This window comes from Adiantum capillus-veneris, chromosome 25 (genome assembly GCF_014529385.1).
Source record: "Adiantum capillus-veneris isolate H3 chromosome 25, ASM1452938v2, whole genome shotgun sequence".
Lineage (NCBI taxonomy): Eukaryota > Viridiplantae > Streptophyta > Polypodiopsida > Polypodiales > Pteridaceae > Adiantum > Adiantum capillus-veneris.
The window spans coordinates 16,436,216-16,460,454 of record NC_140955.1 but is presented as its reverse complement, the minus strand read 5'-3'; the positions used below and the strand labels follow the sequence as shown (position 1 = coordinate 16,460,454).

The following is a 24,239-nucleotide window of genomic DNA, read 5'->3' as shown; positions in this document are numbered from 1 at the left end:
GCCATCGATACTAAACGCCCTGAAATCTAGTAGCCCTGCAATTGTCCCACTAATCCTCACAAAAATGAAGGTATTAGGCTATAATTCAGGAAGCAAAGCAAGCAGCGCATGTGGCGGAAGCCTCTGGCCAATGAAATGACAAAGCTAATTCACTTTTCAGCGCATTCCTCTCGTCAGCTCTGTCATTCCCAGCTCCTTCCCCTGTGGGTGCGACCAAAGTTTAGCTTTATCCCCACTACCCCTGCTCACCTTCGGTGCGACTCGGCTCTTAAGCAAGACAATAGATATATCACTCGAAGACCTGGTCCACGGACATGTCCGCACCCAAAGCTGCTGTCGCCCAACCCTTCCATGTGACATGGGCCTTAATTTGATTTCACATGACATGATTTTAAAGAGGGATTGCATTGCATGAATTGAATGAGGGAGAGCACCTGCGCGCGCAGCAGCCATGTCTGCCAAGAAGCCCAAGGCAGCAGCCAAGCCCTCTGTTGCCTCTGTAGCGCCTCCAGGTAGGTCTCTCTCTCTCTCTCTCTCTCTCTCTCTCTCTCACACACACACACACACACACACACACACATTGCGCAAACACACGACTTTGTATATACATCCTGAAGGCTTGTTTCGATCGAATTTTCAGTGGCTTCCGAGCCTACACGAGGCACTGGAAAATTTTATTACAAGAATGGAGCAACCTACGGTATCGATACACACGTATAATTAAGGGAAGTTTGTGTTTTCCGAGTATATCTGGTGTGCGCGGCAGTTCTCGCATGCTGATGATGGTCTTTGGACAGCAGAGGGAGAGTGGATTTTTGATGCGAACGTGGAGCCATTGATGCCTACCCCACAATCTCAAGATTCAACCACAACTCCTCCACCCACAGGTTTCTCTTTTGCAACTTTCATTCCTGCCGCAAGCACACATATGACCCCAAGAATGTTTGTGAATGTAGGTGCATTTGACCCGTATATTTAACGTACTCATGGAGACGCACAATATATATGTTAACACATTGTGTATTTGAATGTGCATGTATGCACATACAGAGTGCCCATCAAATAAGCCAAAAGAAGGGTCTCCAAAAATGAATCCAAAGACAGAACAAGGTGCTGTTAGCCTTTTGATTCTTACCAAGGGTATTGGTAACTCTCTGCATGTATACACTTGACACTTGCTACTCGTGTCTCTCCTACATATGCTTGTCATTCACAAGCTTCGTATGCCAAGTACGACACAATTATGTGTAGTACGAACACGGTGCTGATGCAAAAGGGCCACGTGGTAGCTTATGAGAGTTGGATGCTTCTGCAGTTAGAAAGGGTTGCACAGATTTTTAAGAAGGAACCTTTAGCAGCGATACATGCTTTGAGTTAGTGGATGCATTACTTGCTTGATGTAGATTTTATAGTGCACCAGATTATCAGAGTTTTAGATACTTCTTGTCTCAATTGAAGTTGTAAGAGAAACTAATGAGATGGGCAAACATTCTATCTCAGTTTCACTGTGAGATAGTGTTTCTTCGAGACGAGAAGCACGTGCGTATTGTGAGGGCGTATGGAGGTGTGCAAGTGCAAGAGTGCAGAGTGCAGTGTGCGCTTGGTCTGGGTGGAGGTATAGTGGATAATCATCCACTGCTCCTTATTGCTTTAGTATTAAAAGAATAAGGTAGAAGTTGGAGATAGACGGCACCCGACGTCGGCCAGTATGGCTTGCATCCTTACAATCTCCCACTTGAAGGTCATAGTGGCCCAAGTGGCCTATGTTAGTACAAACCTGTGCAAATGTGAAGCATCACGAAGCTTCACCCTATGCCCATCATCTCAATGCAATGTGCGAACCGCTCTGTGGCTAAGCTCTTCGTAAGAGCATCTGCAGGGTTGTCATCCGTGTGAACTTTGGGTAACTCAATGCGTTTCCTAGCCAAAATATCACATGATACCTGACCTCGATGTGTTTCGAGACTTGGAATGAAACACGGGGTTCTCTTTGTAATGCAATCGTACTCTGGCTGTCACAATGTAGCACTAGAGTCTTGTGTATACTAAGGTCTCCCCCTAGACGAGATAACCATACAGCTTCCTTTCTAGCACTAGAAACTGCAACATACTCAACCTCAATGGTGAAATATGAAGTGCAATTTTGGAGACAAAATCTCCAAGAAACTGCCGCTCCAGCAAACAAGAAAACATAGCCAGATGTGGATCTCCTAGTGTCCACACAACTCGCATAATCCAAATCAGTGTATATAACTATAGATGCATCATTGTTCCCAAAGCGTAAGCACTTGTTGGTTGAACCCTTGATGTATCTCAAGATATGTTTCTGTGCTTCCTAATGCTTTCTGCTTGGATTTGCCATATACCTGTTGACCACTCCCACTGCAAATGCAATATCTGGTCGCGTGTTAACCATGGGGAATATGAGACTGCCAACTGCCGAAGAATATGGCACCTTTTCCATCTCTGCCTTTTCAACATCCGACTTGGGGTAATCATTCTTGCTAAGTTTTACATATGCAACCATTGGGGTACTCAATGCTTTCCCCCCGTGCATGTTTAAACGTTGCAAGACCTTGTGAATATACTCTTCCTGTGATAAGTATTCCATGCTTACAGTCTCTCTTGATACGCATACCAAGAAAATGATGTGTATCACCTAATGTCACAAATTGGTGACGTTGCAGAGCCACCCGGACACACACACATGGTGACGTGGCAGCTAGTACGGATGCCCGAAAAATGCACCGACAGGCTGATGTGGCGGTACGAATTTCCGCGATACGCGTTGGTTGTGCTGACATGGCAGCAATGTATGGATTGCTGACATGGCAGCAATGTATGGATTCTCGTTTTTTGCACTACCAAAGCGTACGAATCTCTGCAAATTATGCTGGCAACTTTTGGGACAATTTTGCTTTTGATTTATATGCTTTTGGGGCTCTGCTTTTATCATCCCTTGTAAACTCTTTATAAGTGGCCTTAGGGGCTCACTTTGCAGAGCATCTGGATGTAGAGTCTAAGAGCGAGCACCCGCGGGCTCAGTTGTACTTTGCTCAAAGATTAATATAAAAATAAATACCGAAAGGGGCACTAGTCTGTGGGGCCAATATCTCTTGGCACGAAACTACGCCGGGCTGTGTCGACTCTCTTGTGATCTGTGAACTAATTTGAAGTGAATCTCTGTTGAGTCGCGGTAGAATCTCGACTTGGGGTGTCCAAGTTTGTTACAGTGGTATCAGCACACGGCCGATTTCTCTTCTTTAGGGGAATCCGATCCCTTATCTCGCGACACTTATGGATTTTGAAAAGAATCAGTCGACTTTTGCATTTGTTGGAGACCACGTAGAAGATTTAAACGAATTAACAGAAGAAGAGTACGGGCATCTTGGCCTACTCAGTATGAACTTCAAGAGATGCAGATGATTAAATCTGCGAAAGACCCTTAGTTTGCAAATTTTTTGTCTCAGTAATCTATCGCTGAAGTGCACACTCGGTGGTAGAAAGCCACCGAACCACCAATCAACCAGCAATCAAGAAACCTCCTTCTCCGAGGATGTTTACAAAACAAGAACTTCAAGAGGTGGTTCAAAGTTAGATTAGTCAGCTTTTGGACACGAAAAATCAATCCAAAAAGCACAAGGGGACTGACTACCCTGGTTATTTGGGCCGTCAATCTTTTTTTGCATCTGCAAGAAAGGAGAAGAAGCGTGTATGCTTTGAAGGACTACCCAGTTCTTCTTCCTCCTCTTCTTCTGACGGTTCTTCTAGCTCTTCTGACTTGAGCGAGAAGGACAGAAATGGCAAAAAGAGAAGCAAAAAGCAAAGCTTTGGAAAGGGCAAGAAAAAGACAAAGAAACGTAGATTTCGCCCAGTTTTTGATAGCTCTACAAAGGAGTCATCCTCTGATAGTTCGGACTTCGATGACCATATGTTTTATGCAAAGAAGAAGCACTTCTATAGAGCCAACCAATATGACTTCCTCTGAGACGAGCAAGAAAACAAAAGAATTTAAAGAAGGTGGATAGGCGATAAAATTTGAATTCTTTTCTAGATTCCAAGATGCTTCGAGGGCTTTGGCCTTCATCCAGCAGTTTGACATAGCCTTCTCTGGAGGGCATTACTCACAGCACTCCAAGATTAGGAGGGCTGCATCTTTTCTCAAAGGAAATGCTCGAACATGGTGGTCCACTCTTCTTTTGAGGAAAGAAGCTCCAATCAAGTGGTTGAAATTTAAAAGGCTCTTTATTTCTTCTTGGTTGACCCAAAAGTACGAATGGGATGTAAGAACCACTTGGAACCATCTTTGGATGACCAAGGGAGATTCTTTGGATGCTTATTGCGAAAGGTTTTGGGACTCTTTTCTACCAACCTCTTCATTCAAGAAGGTCACTTTTAAGGAACAAATTGAGCGGTTTTGCTTCGGACTTCCTACAAAGATCCGAGACTACTGCCTTAACAAAAGTCGAATTCTATCCAAGAATTAATGGGTCATGCAAAACGGGGATTCTTCATACACTTGGGGAATTTGACTTACATCACTGGTGAGATCTTGACTCAGAGGACTAGACAGACCTCCAACAATGAAAGTAGAAAGAAAAAGAGTTTCCAAGAAAAAAAGGTTACGCGACTTCGACTGACTCTTCGAGAAAGGGCTAACTATATCAAAGAGGGGAAGTGTTTTGGTTGCGGGGAACAAGGGCACACCTCTGCAAAGTGCCCCAAAAAGGCTCAACAAGGACAGACTAAAGACATGCCGGAGAGTTCAAGAGCAGCAGAGGAATGTGGCAGAAAAGGCAAGATGAAAGCAGGGTTGGTACCAAATTGCATGGGTACTGACTCAAGCCAGATAGATGAAAGTACATAACTTTGCCGAGCTTGGGGCAAAGTGAAAGATCAAGAAGCCCTTATTTTCTTCGATGGAGGAGCCAAGGCCAACTTCATTTCACCTGAATTGGCGGCGCGGCTCGAGATTACACCCGAGAGGGTGGGACCACGAGCAGAGGGTGTTCTAGCGGCGCCCGGACGGACATAGCCATTACGCCTGTCATTGGCAAACTTCGTTTGCATTGTCAAGGGTATTTAGGTCACAAGGACTTTTTGACCATGCCTTTGGAAGGGTGTGACGTCTTCCTAGGAGTTCCTTGGTACCATAAGAACAACGCCATGGTCGACAATCGAGCTAAGAAAGCGACTTTGACCAGTGAAAAGGGCCGAAAAATTGTACTACTTCATGTAAAACTGAAGGGCGAGTCCGTCTCTATTGTTTCGGCTTCAGCCATTTCCAAATTAATGAAATCAAGTCTCTTTGTTTACTCGTTCTATTTGAAAGAGTTAAATGATGAACACAGAACGAACATGTCTGAGCTCAACAAAGAACGCCAAGATTTTCTCCATACACATGCTGATTGTTTCTTTGAGGGCCTGTCAGGCAAGTTACCTCCATCTCGTCCGAACATTCTGAGCTCGACAAAGAATGCCAGATTTTCTCCACACACATGCTGATTGTTTCTTTGAGGGCCTGCCAGGCAAGTTACCTCCATCTCGTCCTGAGGATCACACTATTGATCTGATTCTTGGAAGCACACCATGGAACCGGCCACCTTACCGTGTTAGCCAAGCCCATAATGAAGAGATCATGAACCAAGTGAAAGGCCTCGAAAAGGGTCTTATCCAGTTGAGTACTTCACCCTACTGCTCTCTGGTGCTGTTGGTATTAAAGAAAGACGGATCTTGGAGAATGTGCATTGATTACAGAGCTCTCAATAAAATCACTATCAACAATAGATTCCCGATTCCAAGGATCGATGATATTCTTGACCGACTTTAGGGATCCTCTTGTTTCAACAAGATCAATTTGAAAAGCGGATATCATCAGATCAGAATCGCTCCGGGAGATGTCTACAAGACAGCCTTTCGGATAAGTTTTGGTTTGTATGAATTTTTGGTGATGCCTTTTGGCCTTACTAATGCTCCAGCGACCCTCAACCAAATGATGGATGGGATTTTTTGAGAGTATCGATCTTTTGTCGGCACTTTCTTTGATGACATTATAGTCTTCTCCATGGATGAAGCAGAACATGGACACCATCTGCTACGGGTCATTTAGACATTACGTGATCACAAATTAGTTATCAATGCCAAAAAGAGTGAATTTTTCTTGCCGGAGATACACTTTTTGGGACACATTGTCACATCAACTGAGCAACAAGAGTACAGATGGACCCGGCCAAGATTGAGACTGTACGTGACTGGCCAGATTTGAAGAATGTTCATGAAGTTAGAAACTTCTTGGACTTGTGTTCTTACTACCGGTGGTTCATTCAAAAGTTTGCAGAGGTAGCTTCCCCTTTGCACATAGGAGTCCCTTTGTTGTGGGGACCGATAGAGGTGACTGCCTTTGAGACACGACCAATGTTGACTTTGCTGGACTTGCAAAAGTCATTTGAAGTTTATTGTGATGCTTGTGGTCGTAGTCTGGGAGCGGTCTTAATGGAAGAACGCCATGGGATTGCCTTTGAAAGCCGATTGTTTTCAAGGCCAGAATTGACAGCACAAATTTATGAGAAAGAGCTTTTGGCAGTGATCCATGCTCTTACTCAATGGCGACATTACCTACTTGGAGCCGATTTCACGGTCTTCACTGATCATCAAAGTTTACGCTACTTCTTGTCACAGAAGCAACTTTCGGAAAAGCAGATGTGGTGGGCTAACATCTTGTCACAATTTCACTTCCAGATTGTATTGTTTCAAAATGGAAAGGTCCGTGTGTTGGAAATCGATGAGGTTGGACAAAGGATTTTGTTCAAATGCCATGATGTTCCTAGCGTTGGGCACCCATGCATCCACAGAGCTTTAGCATTGATCAAATGATATTTCTATTGGCCAAGGATGCACGGATGCACTCTTACATAGAGAGCTATGTGAAGAGATGCACTCAGTGTCAGGTCAATAAGGCAGAGCGCCTAAGAAAGGTTGCTTGCTACATCCATTGGAAATCCTTGATGTTAAGTGGTAGAGTATTATCATGGATTTTATTGTTGGTTTGCTAAATACTAGCCATGGCAACAATGCTAGACTTACACCACTTTGCTACTTCACAGGTCTAGGGCATACATGTACGGCTAGTGTGCCTCCGGGATAGCCACCCTCTGCATATGCAGTCCGTCGGCCGTCCGCTTCTTGGCTGACCACCCTCATATTTCATTTATTCCTTGTTGGGTCATAGGGGATTTTATCTGGCATTGCCCTACCTCCACTTGGGCACCTATTTATGGGGCCACGGGGATACCCACTTCCATCATATCTGGTCATTGTGTATTGGGTCTTCTACTCATGGTAGTCATGGGGGGTTGATCACCCCCTCTTTACCATATCTTGCATTTGTGGTCTACTCTCTTTCTCTCTCTCTCTCTCTGAAACCGGCCCGTGGGGTGGTAGGCGTTGGCTTGCACCCGAAATTCTTTACTTTAGACACACACAGAGCACTTTGCAAAGGTAACCTGAAACAGGGATTAACACCTAAGTACACACACGGCTCGGAAGCTAGAATGCTCCGAGCAGATGCCAACAACCTGTAGGCCCCAAAATTGGCGCCCCTTTCGGTATTTCTTTATTCTTTAACAGAGGGAATAAAACCTGTGATCTCCTACAAGCTGCCGCGCACAATCTAGGCTAAGAAACACCTGTTCTGGCCCGATTTCGGCAGCATAACTGACTAGGACGCTTCACAGTCAGTATCCCCACGCAATAGATGACTCTCCCGACGCATACGGACACTTTGCAAAACCTGGCGAGAATCTGCAGCACGCTGAATTCTCTGTTTTTTGCCCCGAAAATGCGCCAATCACTTGTACAGCGGTCCCCTCGCGTCCCCGAACCTCCTGGGGGTATTAGGGACCGTTTAGGGCCGAAACCCTAAATACACAGCAGGCTGTAATTCCCTGTTTTAGGCTCCGTTTTGCGTGCTGGTGGCATTTGTAGCAAGACCTCGAGCTCCCGCACCTGTAGGGCTACTTGTCCTTTGAATCGGACGAGATTTCTCACGTGAAACCTCTCCGAATTCACCTGTACCTGCGGGGGATTAACCACTAGCTAACCCAGTACCTGTGCAAGAGGCTCTTGCCTCGGCAATCGTGCATGAACCCACACAACTGTACATCAGTCAAATGAAAAGCCCTCTTGTGGGGCATCACATAACTGCAGGTAAGGGAGAGAGAGAGCAATGTGTAGCATGCAGGGCATCACTCCTGGCACCACACTGTACATAGAGGGAAAGGAAGCACTCCATAGCTCTTAACCTGTTGGCAGGGAACTTGCAAATGAGCCTCCCAGCTATAAATTCAGCGTCACTTCTTCTTTGCATTAAGCAAGTGCACAGAAATGTGCCACTTGGCGCATTTACAAGCATTTTCCCGTTTCGGGTTTGTCGCTTAAAAATATCCCGACTGGTTGCTCAGTTGACTTCACGGCAGAGTTGTAAAATGTTCCCCTAGTCATACCGGAGGTAATGACGCGAACACATTTCACGGCCCAAAATAGCAGTTCCCTAAATTTTAGGAAATGATTCCGTTGGGCTCCCTGTGGTCATCTGACCATCTATCCTCATTGGGACCGCATCCAAAAGTGCAATGTGGCCCAACTGTCGGATACTTTCCGTTGGTAGTCACACCTTGACTATAGGCCTTTATTGAGTTCACTTCCTAGTATCCACCAACTTGCTAAGTGCGACGGGGGGACCTATATGATCTTGCTATGAGCCTAGACATCCTCTTACCATACGAATTCCAGTGCCGACCACTACCCATCTTCGGGTGAAACTACCGTTCACATTGGCCATACAATGTCCGACCATTTGCTACTTCAAGAAGAGGGTCTCAAAAATAAAACAAAACCCATTGGAAAGAAACCAACAACTAAAGTTAGCAGTTGCCACGTCCTCGTGACATAGTTAACAGCTGCCACGTCCTCATGACATACCCCCCTCTCGAAATCGCAAACGTCCTGGATTGCATACCATAAATACACGCCACTGATGATCTTGTGCTATTAACACTCTTTTATCATCGCATGTATCCGCAAGAAAGGTCGTAATACATAGATACAAATGACTTAATGAGACCTTCATACTTTTGTCATTTCCATCTATTCAGTGAATTCATATGTACATTTGATGTACTAGCTCTATCATTACCCCTCCTTTGGATACGTTGGGTTGGGGCATAAGTAGGCTGTAACCCAAAGGCTTCAAGGTAAAGCTGCAATACATTTGGTGACTCTGACAGTTCATGCTCTTCCATCCACTTTGTATCCATAGGCGGATAGTTCTTGAACTTCACCAAATAGCGTCTTGCAACCTGTTCTTTAACTTTTTTGTCCTGATGTGCCAAAACTTGCTAAGGTATCAGAATCTCATCAAGTTCCTCAACTTCTGGCTGATCCTCATCTGGCATATCTTCTGGCACATCACCCACGAAGGGTCTTAGAAGACTCACGTGAAACGCATTATGAATCTTCCATGCATCAGGTAATTTCAGCCTGTAAGCCACATCGTTGATCTTGTCAAGCACTTGAAAAGGCCCTTAGTAACGCATGTTGAGCTTAGGAAACAGCCGTTCCTTGCCCTTCATCTTCTTTAATCTTGCCTTTTTGAACCTTAACAGAACCCAATCACCAGGTGATAACAGCAATTCACGACGGTGACGATCAACAGCCTTTTTCTGCTTTTCTTGAGTCTTCTCCAAGGAAACTTTAATTTTCTTATACATCTCATCCACGTTCTCAACATATCGATCTGCCTCAAAGATCTTGTCCTTTGTATGCAAAATGGGAGGAACCTTTTTGCCGCCTTCAACAATCTCAAAAGGTGCTTTGCCAGTAGACGAATGCATCGTATTATTGTACGCATACTCAAGCATAGGCAAATATTGTTCCCACTTGCCCTTATTATCTGACACATAGCATTTCAACAGATCTAAGAAAGTAGAATTAGCCTCTTCTGACTATCCATTAGTTTGTGGATGAAATGAAGACGAGAACTTGAGCGTAGTGTCCATGTTCTCAAACAATCCTCTCCAGAACAAACTGGTCATGCGAGGATCACGATCACGGATAATCGATTGTGGCATACCATGGTACTTAAAACACATTGTACATGAACAAGCATGCTATCTGATCAGATTTTATCTTCTTCCTGACAGGGATAAAATGGGCCTGCTTGCTGAACCTGCAGATAATGGTCCATATACCATTATTCCCTGTTGGCGTTCTTGGAAGATCAAAGATAAAGTCCATAGCAATGCTTGCTTATCCGGAATCGGCAGTGGTTGTAACAACGTTGGTGCCTTTTGCCTGTCAAACTTGACCTTTTGGCAAACTATGCATGCTCGCACAAAGGCATCCACATCTCTCCTCAAGGTAGGCCAATAGAAGAATGTCTCTACCGCTTTAACTGTTGCATCAATGCCACGATGCCCTGCATTCAAGTCTGGCCATGTCTTAATAGCTTCAACCTTTGCGGGATCCATTCTAACACCATCCTTAGAGACTATATGGCCAAGAAAGTGGATCTCTTCCAAGAAGAACTCACTTTTCTATGGATTGACAAGTAACCTGTGACTGCGCAGCTCTTCGAACACAATGGTCAAGTGACGCCTATGCTCCTCTTCATTTTTCGAATACACTATCATGTCATCGAAGAACGTCCCAACAAACTGTTGATACAAGCGAAAAATCCGGTCCATCATTCTGTTGAACGTGGCAGGAGCATTTGTTAGCCCAAACGGCATCACTAAAAACTCATAAAGACCAAATGTCGTCCTAAACGCAGTCTTGTGCACATCGTCTGGCCTTATACGAATTTGGTGGTACCCACTCTTAAGGTCTATCCTGCTGAAAATTGTAGCACCCTCTAAACGATCTAGAATATTATCAATTCGAGGAATAGGAAACCTATTTTTGATGGTATTCTTATTCAACGCACGGTAATCAATACACATGTGCCATGAGCCATCCTTCTTTTGCACTAGGAGCACTGGGGAGCAAAAGGGTGAAGAACTAGGCTGAATCAGCCCCTTCTCTAATAACTCCTCAACCTGGCCCATAATCTCTTTCTGTTGCGCCGCACTAACCCTGTAGGGAGGTCTATTTGGTGGGCTACACCCTGGCACCAAATCTATCCAATGGTACTCAGGTCTCTCTAGCGGCAATTGCGACGGTAATGAATCAGAAAGACAGTCTAAACTTTTGCAAAAATGCTGAATTTTCTTTATCTAACACAGATAAATTTGATCGATTACTATTTGAGACATCACGTGCAAAAATCAAGTACACGGAAAGATGATTCTTTATTACAGAAGTGATAGCAGAAGCAGATACAATAAGGACTGACTCTCCTTTAAGCTTTACATCCAAGATGTGAGTTTTGCCCCTATGCTATACAGTGATCTTTTTGTTGTAGGCATCCAAGACTCCATGCACTCGGAACATCCACGGGGTGTCATGTGCACACTTCACTTGCGATACGTGGACATGCTTCTGCCATAGTTTAGCATGAGTCTTAGCTTAGGACTGAGCCTGGCACCTTTGTGAGCCTTTAGCATGATGTGCATGCCCAGGCAAGTCATAGATGCATACCCTCTCTTGCACAAGAACAGTCATTTCATCATGTTGGCATTTTACCGCGTGAACCATCTCTTGTAAGTCATTTTATTAAAAGTGACTTTTGGAATTCTTTTTGTAAGTTTGTTGGAAAAGTAGGTAGGGCAAATTGCTAAAGATCTATAAAAGAAACCCATTTGGCACTCAGTAGAGCAGAAGAAGCAGGGACACAAGGAGGCAGGCACCCAGCAGGCAGGCAGCACCTCAGGAGCCCTAGCGTTTTCTCAAGAAGAAGAAGACCTAGATCAGCCTGGCGTTTTCAGATTTCAGCAGACAGCCCAGCGTTTTCAGTTTTCAGCCTTGACACCATCGTCGTCGTCGTTGTTACAAACTTGGACACTCCAAGTCAAGAATCAACCGCGACAGCACCAAATAACCACTTCAAAACAATTTACAGATCACAATAGATTTGCACTGGCCCGGCGGAGTTCCGTGCCTATAGATATTGGCCCCAAAGACTGGCGCCCCTTTCGGTATTTCTTTTTGTATTAATCAATCATCAAAGTACAAGAGAGCGGTTAGGGTTTCACTCTCAGACTCTGCGTCCAGATGCTCTGAGAAGTGAGGCCCTCACCACTAATTTAAAGGTTACAAGGGATGCCCAAAAGCAGAGCCCCAAAAGCTTCAAATCAAAAGCAATTGCTCTCTCTCTCTCACAGAGAGTCAAAACATGAAAGCAAAAGCATTCTCTCTCTCTTTCTCATTTAAGTAGAGAAAAAGCGAAATTTGCGTCGCTCATCATTTTCCAAATTTATTTATTTTAATAATAATCCGCCTCCGCGATTTCCGGAAATTAGGGTTTCTGGCAGAAATTAGGGTTTGCAGGAATTTTAGGGTTTCTGGCAGAAATTAGGGTTTTTGCTGTCCGCCACGTCATCACTTTGTGACATACCCCCCTCTTGAAAGCATTGTAATCGACCGCGATTACGCCTGCAAAACCGACAAAAGCCATAAACCGTCTTAGTAGACACTAACTATTAGTACCTACGTACTAGGAACACACATCTAGCACATGTACAAAATCGACAGTCACATCACACGACATCACAGGACATCACCAGACATCACAGGACATCACATGACATTCAACATTCATTCGGATCTTAGACCATGATTTATCGGCAATGTAGCTAGCAATCACATCTAGGTCCAATCGGGACCTCATCGATGTCCGATTGACTAACCCCTATTGCAACCATGTCTATTCGAGATCAATCAGACCAAAATGCTGCAGTCATTTCGGCTATCAGTTCCTGCACTCACAAGAAGTCAAGAACAAATCAGTATCATAATCAGGAATTCCATTTCATAAAGTCATCCAGCAGAATACTGTCAGCTCTCAGTATCCCTGAAGCTCAAAGAGACATCAGTGACTTTAGTATCAAAATCGAGGCATCTGTTGACAAAGGAGCGGAGTAACTCCCCTCTTGTGCATCCCACTGCACCAGATCTTCGGCCAAGCTGAGTTTCTGGGTTCCGTTTGGAGTAGACTATGCTAAACCAAAAGATCGAGGTAAAGTTTCACAATCCGAGGAGTATCTGCTAGGTCCTCCTCCTCCATCCACTTCGCATCAAATGCAGGAAAGTTCTTGAACTTAACCAAGAACCGCCTTCGGACTTTACCTTTCTTCGTATCATTATGTGCCAAAATCTGTTCAGGAACAAGGATCTCCTCGTTTTCTTCCACTTTGGGTTGCTCATCAGGCTCCCCATCATCAGGCACATCACCCTTAACAGGTTTCAAGAGACTCACATGCAATGCATTGTGAATCCTCCAAGTATCTGGCAGTTTCAATCGGAAGGAGACATCATTTATCTTTTCAGTAATCTGGAAAGGTCCGTAGTATCACATACTAAGCTTTGGAAAAAGCCTCTCCTTTCCCAAGTAAGAGCACCCAATCATCCTCCTTCAGTTTCAAGTCGCGACGATGGTGATCCGCTGCCTTTTTCTGTCGTTCTTGAGACTCCTGCAAAGTCTCGCGAACCTTGGCAAAAGCCGTATCCAAATCTCACGAATATTCATCCGCTTCAAATTTCTAATCTTTCGTGCTCAGGAAGGATGGAACCTTCGCAGCAGTTTCAACAATCTCGCATGGCGTCTTCCCCGTCGAAGAGTGTATCGTGTTATTGTAGGCAAATTCCACCAAAGGTAAGTTCTTTTCCCATTGAGTCTTCTGATGCGAGATACAAGACTTCAATAAATCTAAAATCACTGAATTGGCAATCTCAGATTGCCCGTCAGTCTGCAAGTGGAACGATGACGAGAACTACAACCGCGTGCCAATGTTCTCCCAAATTGCCTTCCAAAACAAACTCATAAATCTGGGGTCTCTGTCGGAGACAATCGTCTCAGGCGTGCCACGTAATCGGAGAATCATCGTGATGATTCTGTATTCTCTGGAGATTAAAAAAAAATGAAATCCATTTCAATATTTTCCCAGGGGCGGGTGGGTATGGGTAAAGGTTGTAACAATCCCTGTGCCTTATGCCTGTCAAACTTGACCTTCTGGCATACCAAGCAACTGCGCACAAACTCTTCCACATCCTTCTTCAGTCTCCGCCAAAAGAAATCTCTCTCTACCCCTTTCATGGTGGTAGCAATGCCGCGGTGACCCGTAAAAGGTGGACAGTGGCAATCAGTCATAACCTTTTCCCTCAACGGCTGTGTAACGCACAACATAGTCTTTTTCATCAAGTAGCCTTTCCGAAGGGAGTATCCAGCTACTGTCTCCCCATCCCGCATCCGTGTGAAAATATCTGCAAAATCTGTATCTGTGGCATACTGATCGACCATATCCTCGAAGCTCCTATGATGTATCGCGGAAATAGCGAGAACCAACGGTTTTCGAGACAAAGCATGTGCCACCACATTCTTCTGTCCCTGCACATGGACAATCTGGAAGTGGAACTGTGACAAGATGCTCGCCCACCGCATCTGCTTTTCCGAAAGCTGCTTCTGTGAGAAGAAGTAGCGCAAACTCTGATGGTCTGTAAAGACAATAAAATCCGCTCCAAGTAGGTAATGCCGCCACTGAGTAAGAGCATGGATAACCGCCAAAAGCTCTTTCTCATAGATCTGTGCTGTCATCTCCTACCTAGAGAACAAACGGTTCTCGTAAGCTATGACATGGCCTTCTTGCATCAAGACCGCACCCAGACTATGACCACAAGCATCCAATATACTTCAAATGACTTCTCAGGTCCGACAAAGTCAAAATAGGTCCCGTAGTCAATTTCTCTTTCAATGTCCGAAAGGCAGTCACCTCTGTGGGTCCCCACGAAAAAGGTACTCCTTTCTGTGTCAAGGTATGCAAAGGGGAAGCAACCTCTGCAAACTTTCGTATGAACCGCCTGTAGTACGAACACAGTCCCAAGAAGCTTCTAACTTCAAGGACATTCCTCAAATCGGGCCAATCACGGATAGTCTCTATCTTGGCCGGGTCCATTTGCACTCCTGCTGTGCTGCTGACACAATGTGTCCCAAAAAGTGTATCTCTGGTAGGAAAAATTCACTTTTCTTAGCATTAATCACTAATGTGTGATCTCGTAATGCTTGAAAGACTTGAAGCAGATGATCTCTGTGTTCTGCCTCATTCTTGGAGAAAACAATGATGTCGTCAAAGAAAGTGCCAACAAATAGCCTGTACTCTCAAAAATTCCTGTCCATCATCCGGTTAAATGTCGCAGGAGCATTGGTTAAGCCAAAAGGCATCACCAAAAACTCAAATAACCCAAAAGTCGTCCGAAAAGCTGTCTTGTAGACATCTCCTGGCGCTATCCTGATCTGATGATATCCACTCTTCAAGTCAATCCTGCTAAAGCACGAGGATCCCTGTAACGTGTCGAGTATATCATCGATCCTAGGAATCGGAAATCTGTTCTTGATGGTGATTTCGTTGAGAGTGCTATAATCGATGCACATTCTCCAAGATCCGTCTTTCTTCAACACCAACAACACTGGAAAGCAATACGGTGAAGTACTAGGCTGGACAAGACCCTTTTCCAAGAGGTCTTTCACTGAGTTCATAATCTTTTCATTCTGTACTCGGCTCACACGATTCGGTGGCCGATTCGGTGGCGTGCTTCTAGATATCAGATCAATGGTATGATCTTCAGGCCCTCTCAAAAGCAATCGGCATGAGCGTGGAGAAAAAATCTTGGCGTTCTTTTCTTCAGGTCAAAACATATTCAACCTTTATCCATCGTTCAGTTCTCCCAAAAGAATGAGTAAGAAAACTGAAGTTCATCAAGTACAATCTCTAAGCCCTTCATTTATCAAAGTCGCTTTCTCGGCCCGGTAGTCAACCACGGTGTAGTTCTTGTGGTACCAAGGGATCCCGAGTAGAACGTCACTTGCGTGCCCTAAACACCCCTGTCATTGCAAACGAAGTTTGCCAATGCTCGGTGTAATGGCAACATCCCATCCGGGTGCTAGTCGAACTACCTCCGCTTGTGGCGTCAGTCTGTCGGGCGTAGTTCCAAATCGAGCCGCCAATTCCAAGTGAAAAGAAGTTGGCCTTGGCTCCTTCAAAAGAGCTTCCTGATCCTTCACTTTGCCCCGAAAGAGGCAAAGTTTGTACTTTCATTCATTAGATTCGGTGTAGGTCCCACTCCATGTGGTACCAGTTCTGCTTTTCTATCTGCCTTTTCTGCCACATTCCTCAGCTGCTCTCGAACTCTCAGACCTGTCCTCGTTCTTATCATTCTGTTGTTTCTGTGCCTTTTTAGGGCACTTCGCGGAGATATGTCCATGTTCTTCGTATCCAAAGCACTTCCCCTCTCTGATAAAGCGAGCTCTCTCCTTAGGAGTAAGCTTGGGTCGTGCATCCTTTTTTTTCTCTGGGTTGCTCTTTTTCATTCTACTTTCATTCCCAGAAGTCTTTTCGGCTCGTTGTGTCATGGCCTCATCTGTGGGGTAGGTCAGACTGCCAGAGTGAATGGTAAAGCCCCGCTTCGCATGACTCATCAACTCCTGAACATAAACTGACTTCTGTTCCAAGCAGTGATTTCGGATCTCTGTAGGTAGACCCAAGGTAAACCGCTCAATCTGTTCTCTAAATGAGATCTTCTTGAATGAAGAGGCGGGTAGAAAAGAGCTCCAGAATCTTTCACAATAAGAATTCACTGTATCGCTCTTGGTCATCCGGAGATGGTTCCAAGCAGCTCGTATATCTCGCTCAAACTCTTGAGTCAACCAAGAAGAAATAAAAAGCCTCTTGAATTTCAGCCATGTAACTGGCACAGTCTTGCTTAATAGAAGCGTGGACCACCAAGTACGAGCATTCCCCTTAAAGTAAGAGGCAGCTCTCCGAATCTTGGAGTGCTCTGAATAGCGTCCTCCCGCGAAAGCGATGTCAAACTGCTGTATAAAAGACAGCCTTCGAAGCATCTGAGTATCCTGAAAAGTATCAAACTTGATCGAGTGGCCACCTTCCTTAAACTCTCGGACTTTCTTGCTTTTATCTTCGAGAAAGTCATACTGGTTGGCTTTGTAAAAATTCTTCTTGTTCGCATAAAACTTTCCGTCATCGAAATCTGAGCTGTATGTAGACGAGTCCTCAGTAGAACTGTCAGTCTCTGGGCGAGATTTAGCCTTCTTTGCCTTTCTCTTGCCCTTTCCAAAGCGTTGCTTCTTGCTTCGCTTTTTACCTTTTCTGTCTTCTTCGCTCGAATCCGAGGAGCTAGAAGAACTGTCAGAGGAAGAAGAAGAAGAATTGGGTAGGTCTTCAAACTTGACGCGCTTCTTCAATTTCTTTGCCTTGTCAAATGTCGACCGACGACCTAAATATCCCGGGAAGTCAGTGCCTTTCTTCTGCTTTTTGCCGTGCTTTTTGGCTTTCTTTTGCGTGTCGAAAAGCTGAGCAATCCGTGCATCAACCACGTTCTCCAGTTCCTTCTCCGTATATTTCTTGGAGGCAGAAGGTTTCTTGAGAGCGGGTTTCGGGAGTGGTGTTGTGGTTCTCTGCCACTCCATCTGTACCTCTTCCAAAGAGGTCTGGTTCATATATTTTGCCATCTTCGGGTCCTTCGCAAAATTGAGCATCATCTTTGTTGCATCGCCGATCAACTGGTGACGCTCTATCTCTCGCCGCTCCGCCTAAGTAGGCCAAGGCGGGCCATACTCTCTGCCTGAATCTTCGTTGTGATCCCAGCCCGCATCTCCAGATGCAGAGGGAGTCGACTGATCATTGCCTGAAGCCATAGGTGCCGCGGAAAAAAATTCGGGGATCGGATTTCCCGTAGAAGAGAAATCGGCCGTGCTCTGATACCACTGTTACAAACTTGGATACTCCAAGTCAAGAATCAACCGCGACAGCACCAAATAACCCAGATCACAATAGATTTGCACTGGCCCGGCGGAGTTCCGTGCCTAGAGATATTGGCCCCAAAGACTGGCGCCCCTTTCGGTATTACTGTTACAAACTTGGACACTCCAAGTCAAGAATCAATCGCGACAGCACCAAATAACCACTTCAAAACAATTTACAGATCACAATAGATTTGCACTGGCCCGGCGGAGTTCCGTGCCTAGAGATATTGGCCCCAAAGACTGGCGCCCCTTTCGGTATTTCTTTTTGTATTAATCAATCATCAAAGTACAAGAGAGCGGTTAGGGTTTCACTCTCAGACTCTGCGTCCAGATGCTCTGAGAAGTGAGGCCCTCACCACTAATTTAAAGGTTACAAGGGATGCCCAAAAGCAGAGCCCCAAAAGCTTCAAATCAAAAGCAATTGCTCTCTCTCTCTCACAGAGAGTCAAAACATGAAAGCAAAAGCATTCTCTCTCTCTTTCTCATTTAAGTAGAGAAAAAGCGAAATTTGCGTCGCTCATCATTTTCCTTTTTTTTTTAAAAAAAAAATAAAAATAAAAAATAAAAAATAAATAATCCGCCTCCACGATTTCCGGAAATTAGGGTTTGCAGGAATTTTAGGGTTTTTGGCAGAAATTAGGGTTTCTGCTGTCCGCCACGTCATCACTTTGTGACGGTCGTTGTCGCCATCGTCATCCTCGTCGAAGTCCCTATCTTGACAACGACACCTTCGTCATTGTCATCGTAGTCCCGGACTTGACGATGACACCATCGTCGTCATCATCACAGTCACCATCGTCGTCGTCGACATCGTTGTTGTCGACATAGACCAGCAGTACCCGTCGTCGACATCATCGTCTTCGACATAGACCTTGTCGTCGACATCACCGTCTTCCACAAAGAATCGTTGACGACTTCACCGTCATCAACACAGAACCGTCATCGACTTCACCGTCTTTGACACAGTACTGTTGTCGACTTCATCGTCATCGACAAAGACCCTTAGAACCTTGTCGTCGACTTCATCGTCTTCGACATAGACCTCGTCGTCGACCTCCTCGTCTTCGACATAGAACCTCAATACCTCAGTACCCCTTCAATACCTCAGTACCCAGTACCCAGCATCAGTAGCATCAGTACCCATTAGCATCAGCATCTCAGCATTTAGTCATTGTATCAACATTGTGCAAGAAAAAAAAAGTACTTGCTCTGCCAGCAGAGCAAGGGGGCCCTTGAGGGTTGGGACCCGACATCCTTGTGTCGTCTCTTTCTCGTAACCTCTCTTTCTTTCAGTTCAGTTCAGTTCTTTCAAGTGAAGTAAAGTGTCCCTTGTGTTTGTTTGCGGAGTACTAGATCCGAACAAAATCCTTATTCTCTTCCGCTGCACCTGACATTGGTATCAGAGCTCTGTGTGCTTCGGCTTCGCAAACTCAAGGGAAGAACCATCAAGAACCTAAAGAACAACCTCAAGAACCAAGAACCCCAAGGAACCTAAGAAGAACCATCGAGCCCAAGAACCCAAGGAACCTCTCCCAAATTTCTTTCCATGAAGAATCTTTGAGTCCCGACCATGGATTTACCGGATTCCACCTTCATTGCCATGTCTTTGAAAGAAGATCGACATCGGATACACGAGAACCCAGATCTTGAGTACCAAGATCTCCTAGCTTTGTATGCAGATATGGAAGGAGTTGGAGACAAGATCCCTAACCTCTTCTGCATTCGCATTCGCATGTAGCGTGCATCCATTTCCCTCGTCATTGAACCTTTGAAAAGGACTCCGGAACCACACCACAGTTCATCAGCATTGGTAATGTTTTCACCACAGTCAGTGTTTGGGGAACAGCTCTTGCTACAGCAGGCAGAGTCAGTACTATCTGGTATAGAGCCCACGCTGATATTCGGCAATCGTAGTAAGGCTGGACAGTGACCCTTACACGGTGTTTGCATCGCCAACAGTACCCACAACACCCGCAGTACCATCAGACCCTGGTTTCGGAGGAATGTGCATTGGTTTGTGCATCCACGGCATCAGAAGCATTTATCAGTCAGCATCAGAAAAACAAAAGAAGTTCGGCAGTTGTGCCTCACTTTTAACAGGGGGGATGTCACGTGCGCACTTCACTTGCGCTACGTGGACATGCTTCTGCCATAGTCTAGCATGAGTCTTAGCTTAGGACTGAGCCTGGCACCTTTGTGAGCCTTTAGCAGGAAGTGCATGCCCAGGCCAGTCATAGATGCATACCCTCTCTTGCACAAGAACAATCATTTCATCATGCAGGCATTTTACCGCGTGAACCATCTCTTGTAAGTCATTTTATTAAAAGTGACTTTTGGAAAAAAAAATTGTAAGTTTGTTGGAAAAGTAGGTAGGGAAAATTGCTAAAGATCTATAAAAGAAACCCATTGGGCACCCACTAGAGCAAAAGAAGCAGGGACACAAGGAGGCAGGCACCCAGTAGGCAGGCAGCACCTCGGGAGGAGCCCTAGCGTTTTCTCAAGAAGAAGAAGACCCAGATCAGCCTGGTGTTTTCAGATTTCAGCAGACAGCCCAACGTTTTCAGTTTTCAGCCTTGACACCATCGTCGTCGTCGCCATTGTCATCGTCGTCGAAGTCCCTATCTTGACGACGACACCTTCGTCATTGTCATCGTAGTCCTGAACTTGATGATGACACCATCGTCGTCATCGTCATAGTCACCATCGTCGTCGTCGACATCGTTGTTGTCGACATAGACCAGCAGTACCCATCGTCGACATCACTGTCTTCGACATAGACCCTGTCGTCGACATCACCGTCTTCCACAGAGAATCGTCGTCGACAGAACCGTCATCGACATAGAACCGTCATCGACTTCACCGTCTTCGACATAGTACTGTTGTCGACTTCATCGTCGTCGACAAAGACCCTTAGTACCTTGTCGTCGACTTCATCGTCTTCGACATAGACCTCGTCGTCTTCGACATAGAACCTCAATACCTCAGTACCCCTTCAATACCTCAGTACCCAATACCCAGCATCAATAGCATCAGTACCCATTAGCATCAGCATCTCAGCATTTAGTCATTGTATCAACATTGTGCAAGAATAAAGAAAGTACTTGCTCTGCCAACAGAGCAAGGGGGCCCTTGAGGGTTGGGACCCGACATCCTTGTGTTGTCTCTTTCTCGTAACCTCTCTTTCTTTCAGTTCAGTTCAGTTCTTTCAAGTGAAGTAAAGTGTCCCTTGTGTTTGTTTGCGGAGTACTAGATCCGAGCAAAATCTTTATTCTCTTCCGCTGCACCTGACAACGGGATCCCCAACAAGGCGTCACATCCTTCCAACGGCATGATGTAGAACTCTTAGGTGTCCACATATGACTGGATATGCAGACGCAGCTTTCCAATGATGGGAGTAACACACTCTGAGTGGCCAGGACATGCCAACCTTGCCTCTGCTGTGTACCCCATCTCTTCAGCTCTGATGCCCAGCTTCATAGCTAACTCTGGTGAGATAAGTTGGCTTTGGCACCTGGATCAAAGAAGATGAGTGCCGTCTGATCCCTAACTTTACCCCATGTCCTGCATAACTCACTGGCATCTGTATTGGGCTTGTCACCCACCATGTTTGGCACTAAACCTGCCGTGGGTTTAGGCTTCTTGCCTTTCTGTTCCTTTGTAGCAAAGTGACCAGGCTGCTCGCAAATAAAGCATTTATTTTCAGCCATTAGGACCTTCTTTTCCTCGACCGACTTGTGCACAAAAGGCTTCCTTTTCTGTTTCTTTGCTTGCGCCATAGTTACCCGGAACAAGAACGGGGAACGGGAACGAGAGGGTCCAGAACAAGACGGGAACGGGGAGGAGGAGGGGGGCTCGGAATGGGAACGGGGTCGGAACGGTCGACTAAAGTAAGGCTTGAATTACCTCCATTCGGCTTAGTCCCAAATCGACTTCTAAGCAACCCCAACATTGCCCCAAAATCTTCCCTCAAACTACCCGAAATATGTCCCTTAAATAGCCCCAAATCTGCCCCCAAATGTCTACTTTTTTGCTAGCAAATGCCTACTTTTGCCCGTTCCACCCCGCGTTCAGCCGTTCCACCTCACGTTCCTCCCTGTTCCCCCCCCCCGGATTCCGGTTACACTTTGTTTCGAAACGGTGTTCCGTTCCTGACTTCGTTTCGGGAACGGAACTCGTCCGGAACACCGTTTCGGAACGTTTAGGCTGCGTTTCGCCCGCTCCTTGTTACAATGGCTTGCGCTCCAGAAGTCCCGGTTGAATCCTTGTCTTTGGTGGCCTTTTCTGACCCCTGTGACGCATCAGGAGCCGTTTTCACAAAGGGCTTCTTCGCTGAATTTTTCTTTTGCTGCCCTCCTTTGTCGTTGCTCGGAAACCCACTGTCCTCTCCTTTCAACAAGGCAAGACCAGTGTTCGCAACTTCCATGAGCTGAGTGAGGGTAGCCACTCTGTTCTTGGTACAGTAATCGCGAAGCCCTTTAGGCAGCCCACAATAGTACTTCTCTATCTGCTCTATCAATGGCACAAGTCTGTAGGAGGTCATTGAGAGTAACGCTTTACAAAACCTCCTATTGTACTCCAGCAAACTCTTGCACGAAGCTGAAGTAAGCTGGTGCCAATCTGTCATGACGTCGGCTTCAAATTCATTTGACAGCCAAGCAGATGCAAACATTTGCTTGAAGTAAACCCAAGTGGCGGGTGCCTGCCCTTGCATTAACAAAGTCGTCCACCGTGTAAGCGCATTGTCCTTTAAGAAAGTGGCAGCTTTTCTGACTTTCGAGGCCTCTGTAAAATTCCCTCCTGCATAAGCTGTATCAAACTGCTGGAGGAAGGTAAGAGCCTTTGCTTTATCTTCAAAGCCACTGAAAGTACTGAACTTTACAGTTGCACCACCTTCTTTGTAAGCTTTCGGCTTCTCTAGTGCCCCCAGGTTGTCGTATGGAATGGTTTGCAACATGGGCACTGTAGTAGGCATGATCGGCACATCTTGGCCATTCACATTTTGCGTTAAAGGTGCGATATTTGGCTGCTGTCCAGAAAAACCAGCCATGCCAAAATGACCCTGTGGCACCCCAAACTGGCCTTGGTTGCATTGAAAACCCTGCTGCATGCCGATACTACCATACATGGGGTTTGGCATGATGCCTTGCATACCCCCAAACACTATTCCTGGCATGTACGGCTGACTTCCAGGCGCATAACCAGCCATACTTTGGAACATTGATCCACCCTCGAAATACCCAGGATGTACCGTGGGTGGTGGAAAACCTGGGTGCATTGCTTGGTATCCAGTTCCCTGTCCATTCAAGACAGCATGTTGGCTCTGAAAGGCGGCGGGCTGAACTGGCATAAACTATGGAATAGGTGTTCTAGCCACTTGTTCAAGCATGAGAGGAACCTGTTTTGGAGCCCCTGACTCCGTAACATGCGAGTGTTCCCTATCCTCCTGAGCCGCATGAAGTACCTGGGCTTGAGCTTCCACAAGCTCCGTACGCGGCGTAGGTTGCCTATTTTGCTGTTGCACTGGTGGTGCTTGCAAGAACTCCATAAACCTAGGGTTCTGCACCAGTTGCGAAAAGACATTCACCGTGGCAACTAACTGAGTCCTGAACGCATCATCCTCAAGTTGCCCAATTATAAAGCCCTGTACTATTGGAGGGACATTCATATTGACAGGAGGTACAAACTAACGTGGCCGTGAGCTCTCTCCGATCTCGAAAACCATAGGGATCTCTTGCCTGTCCTTCGAAGAGGAACCCTCTTCCATAATGCTCTTCCCCTTGTCGGCCATGGTGTAATCCCACGTTCCTGCACTCTGTCTTTACCCAAAACAACCGAGGCTCACTCTTTAAGGAAAAAGTGATTGATATCCCGGCAATGGAACCATGAAACCGGCCCGTGGGGTGGTAGGCGTTGGCTTTCACCCGAAATTCTTTACTTACACACACAAAGCACTTTGCAAAGGTAATCTGTAACGGGGATTAACACCCAAGTACACACACGGCTCGGAAGCTAGAATGCTCCGAGCAGACGCCGACAACCTGTAGGCCCCAAAATTGGCGCCCCTTTCGGTATTTCTTTATTCTTTAACTGACGGAATAAAACCTGTGATCTCCTACGAGCTACCCCGCACAATCTAGGCTAAGAAACACCTGTTCTGGCCCGATTTCGGCAGCATAACTGTACTAGGACACTTCATAGTCGGTATCCCCACGCAATAGATGACTCTCCCGACGCATACGGGCACTTTGCAAAACCTGGCGAGAATCTGCAG

General features: G+C 45.8%; 1 protein-coding gene across 9 annotated transcripts in view; it reads left to right on the top strand.

Moving 5' to 3' along the window:
* Positions 1-300: 300 nt before the first annotated feature.
* Positions 301-24,239, top strand: part of LOC147424476 (uncharacterized) — a 39,808-nt gene continuing 15,869 nt past the window's right edge. Inside the window, exons 1-3 of one of the 9 annotated variants that reach the window (XM_086500652.1) lie at positions 301-512; positions 641-700; positions 801-887. In XM_086500652.1, coding sequence (XP_086356778.1) covers positions 452-512; positions 641-700; positions 801-887 — 208 coding nt within the window. In that variant the 5' untranslated portion in view covers positions 301-451. The remainder of the gene's footprint in view (positions 513-640; positions 701-800; positions 888-24,239) is intronic. The other 8 variants (XM_086500649.1, XM_086500651.1, XM_086500647.1 and 5 more) reach the window with 8 other exon arrangements.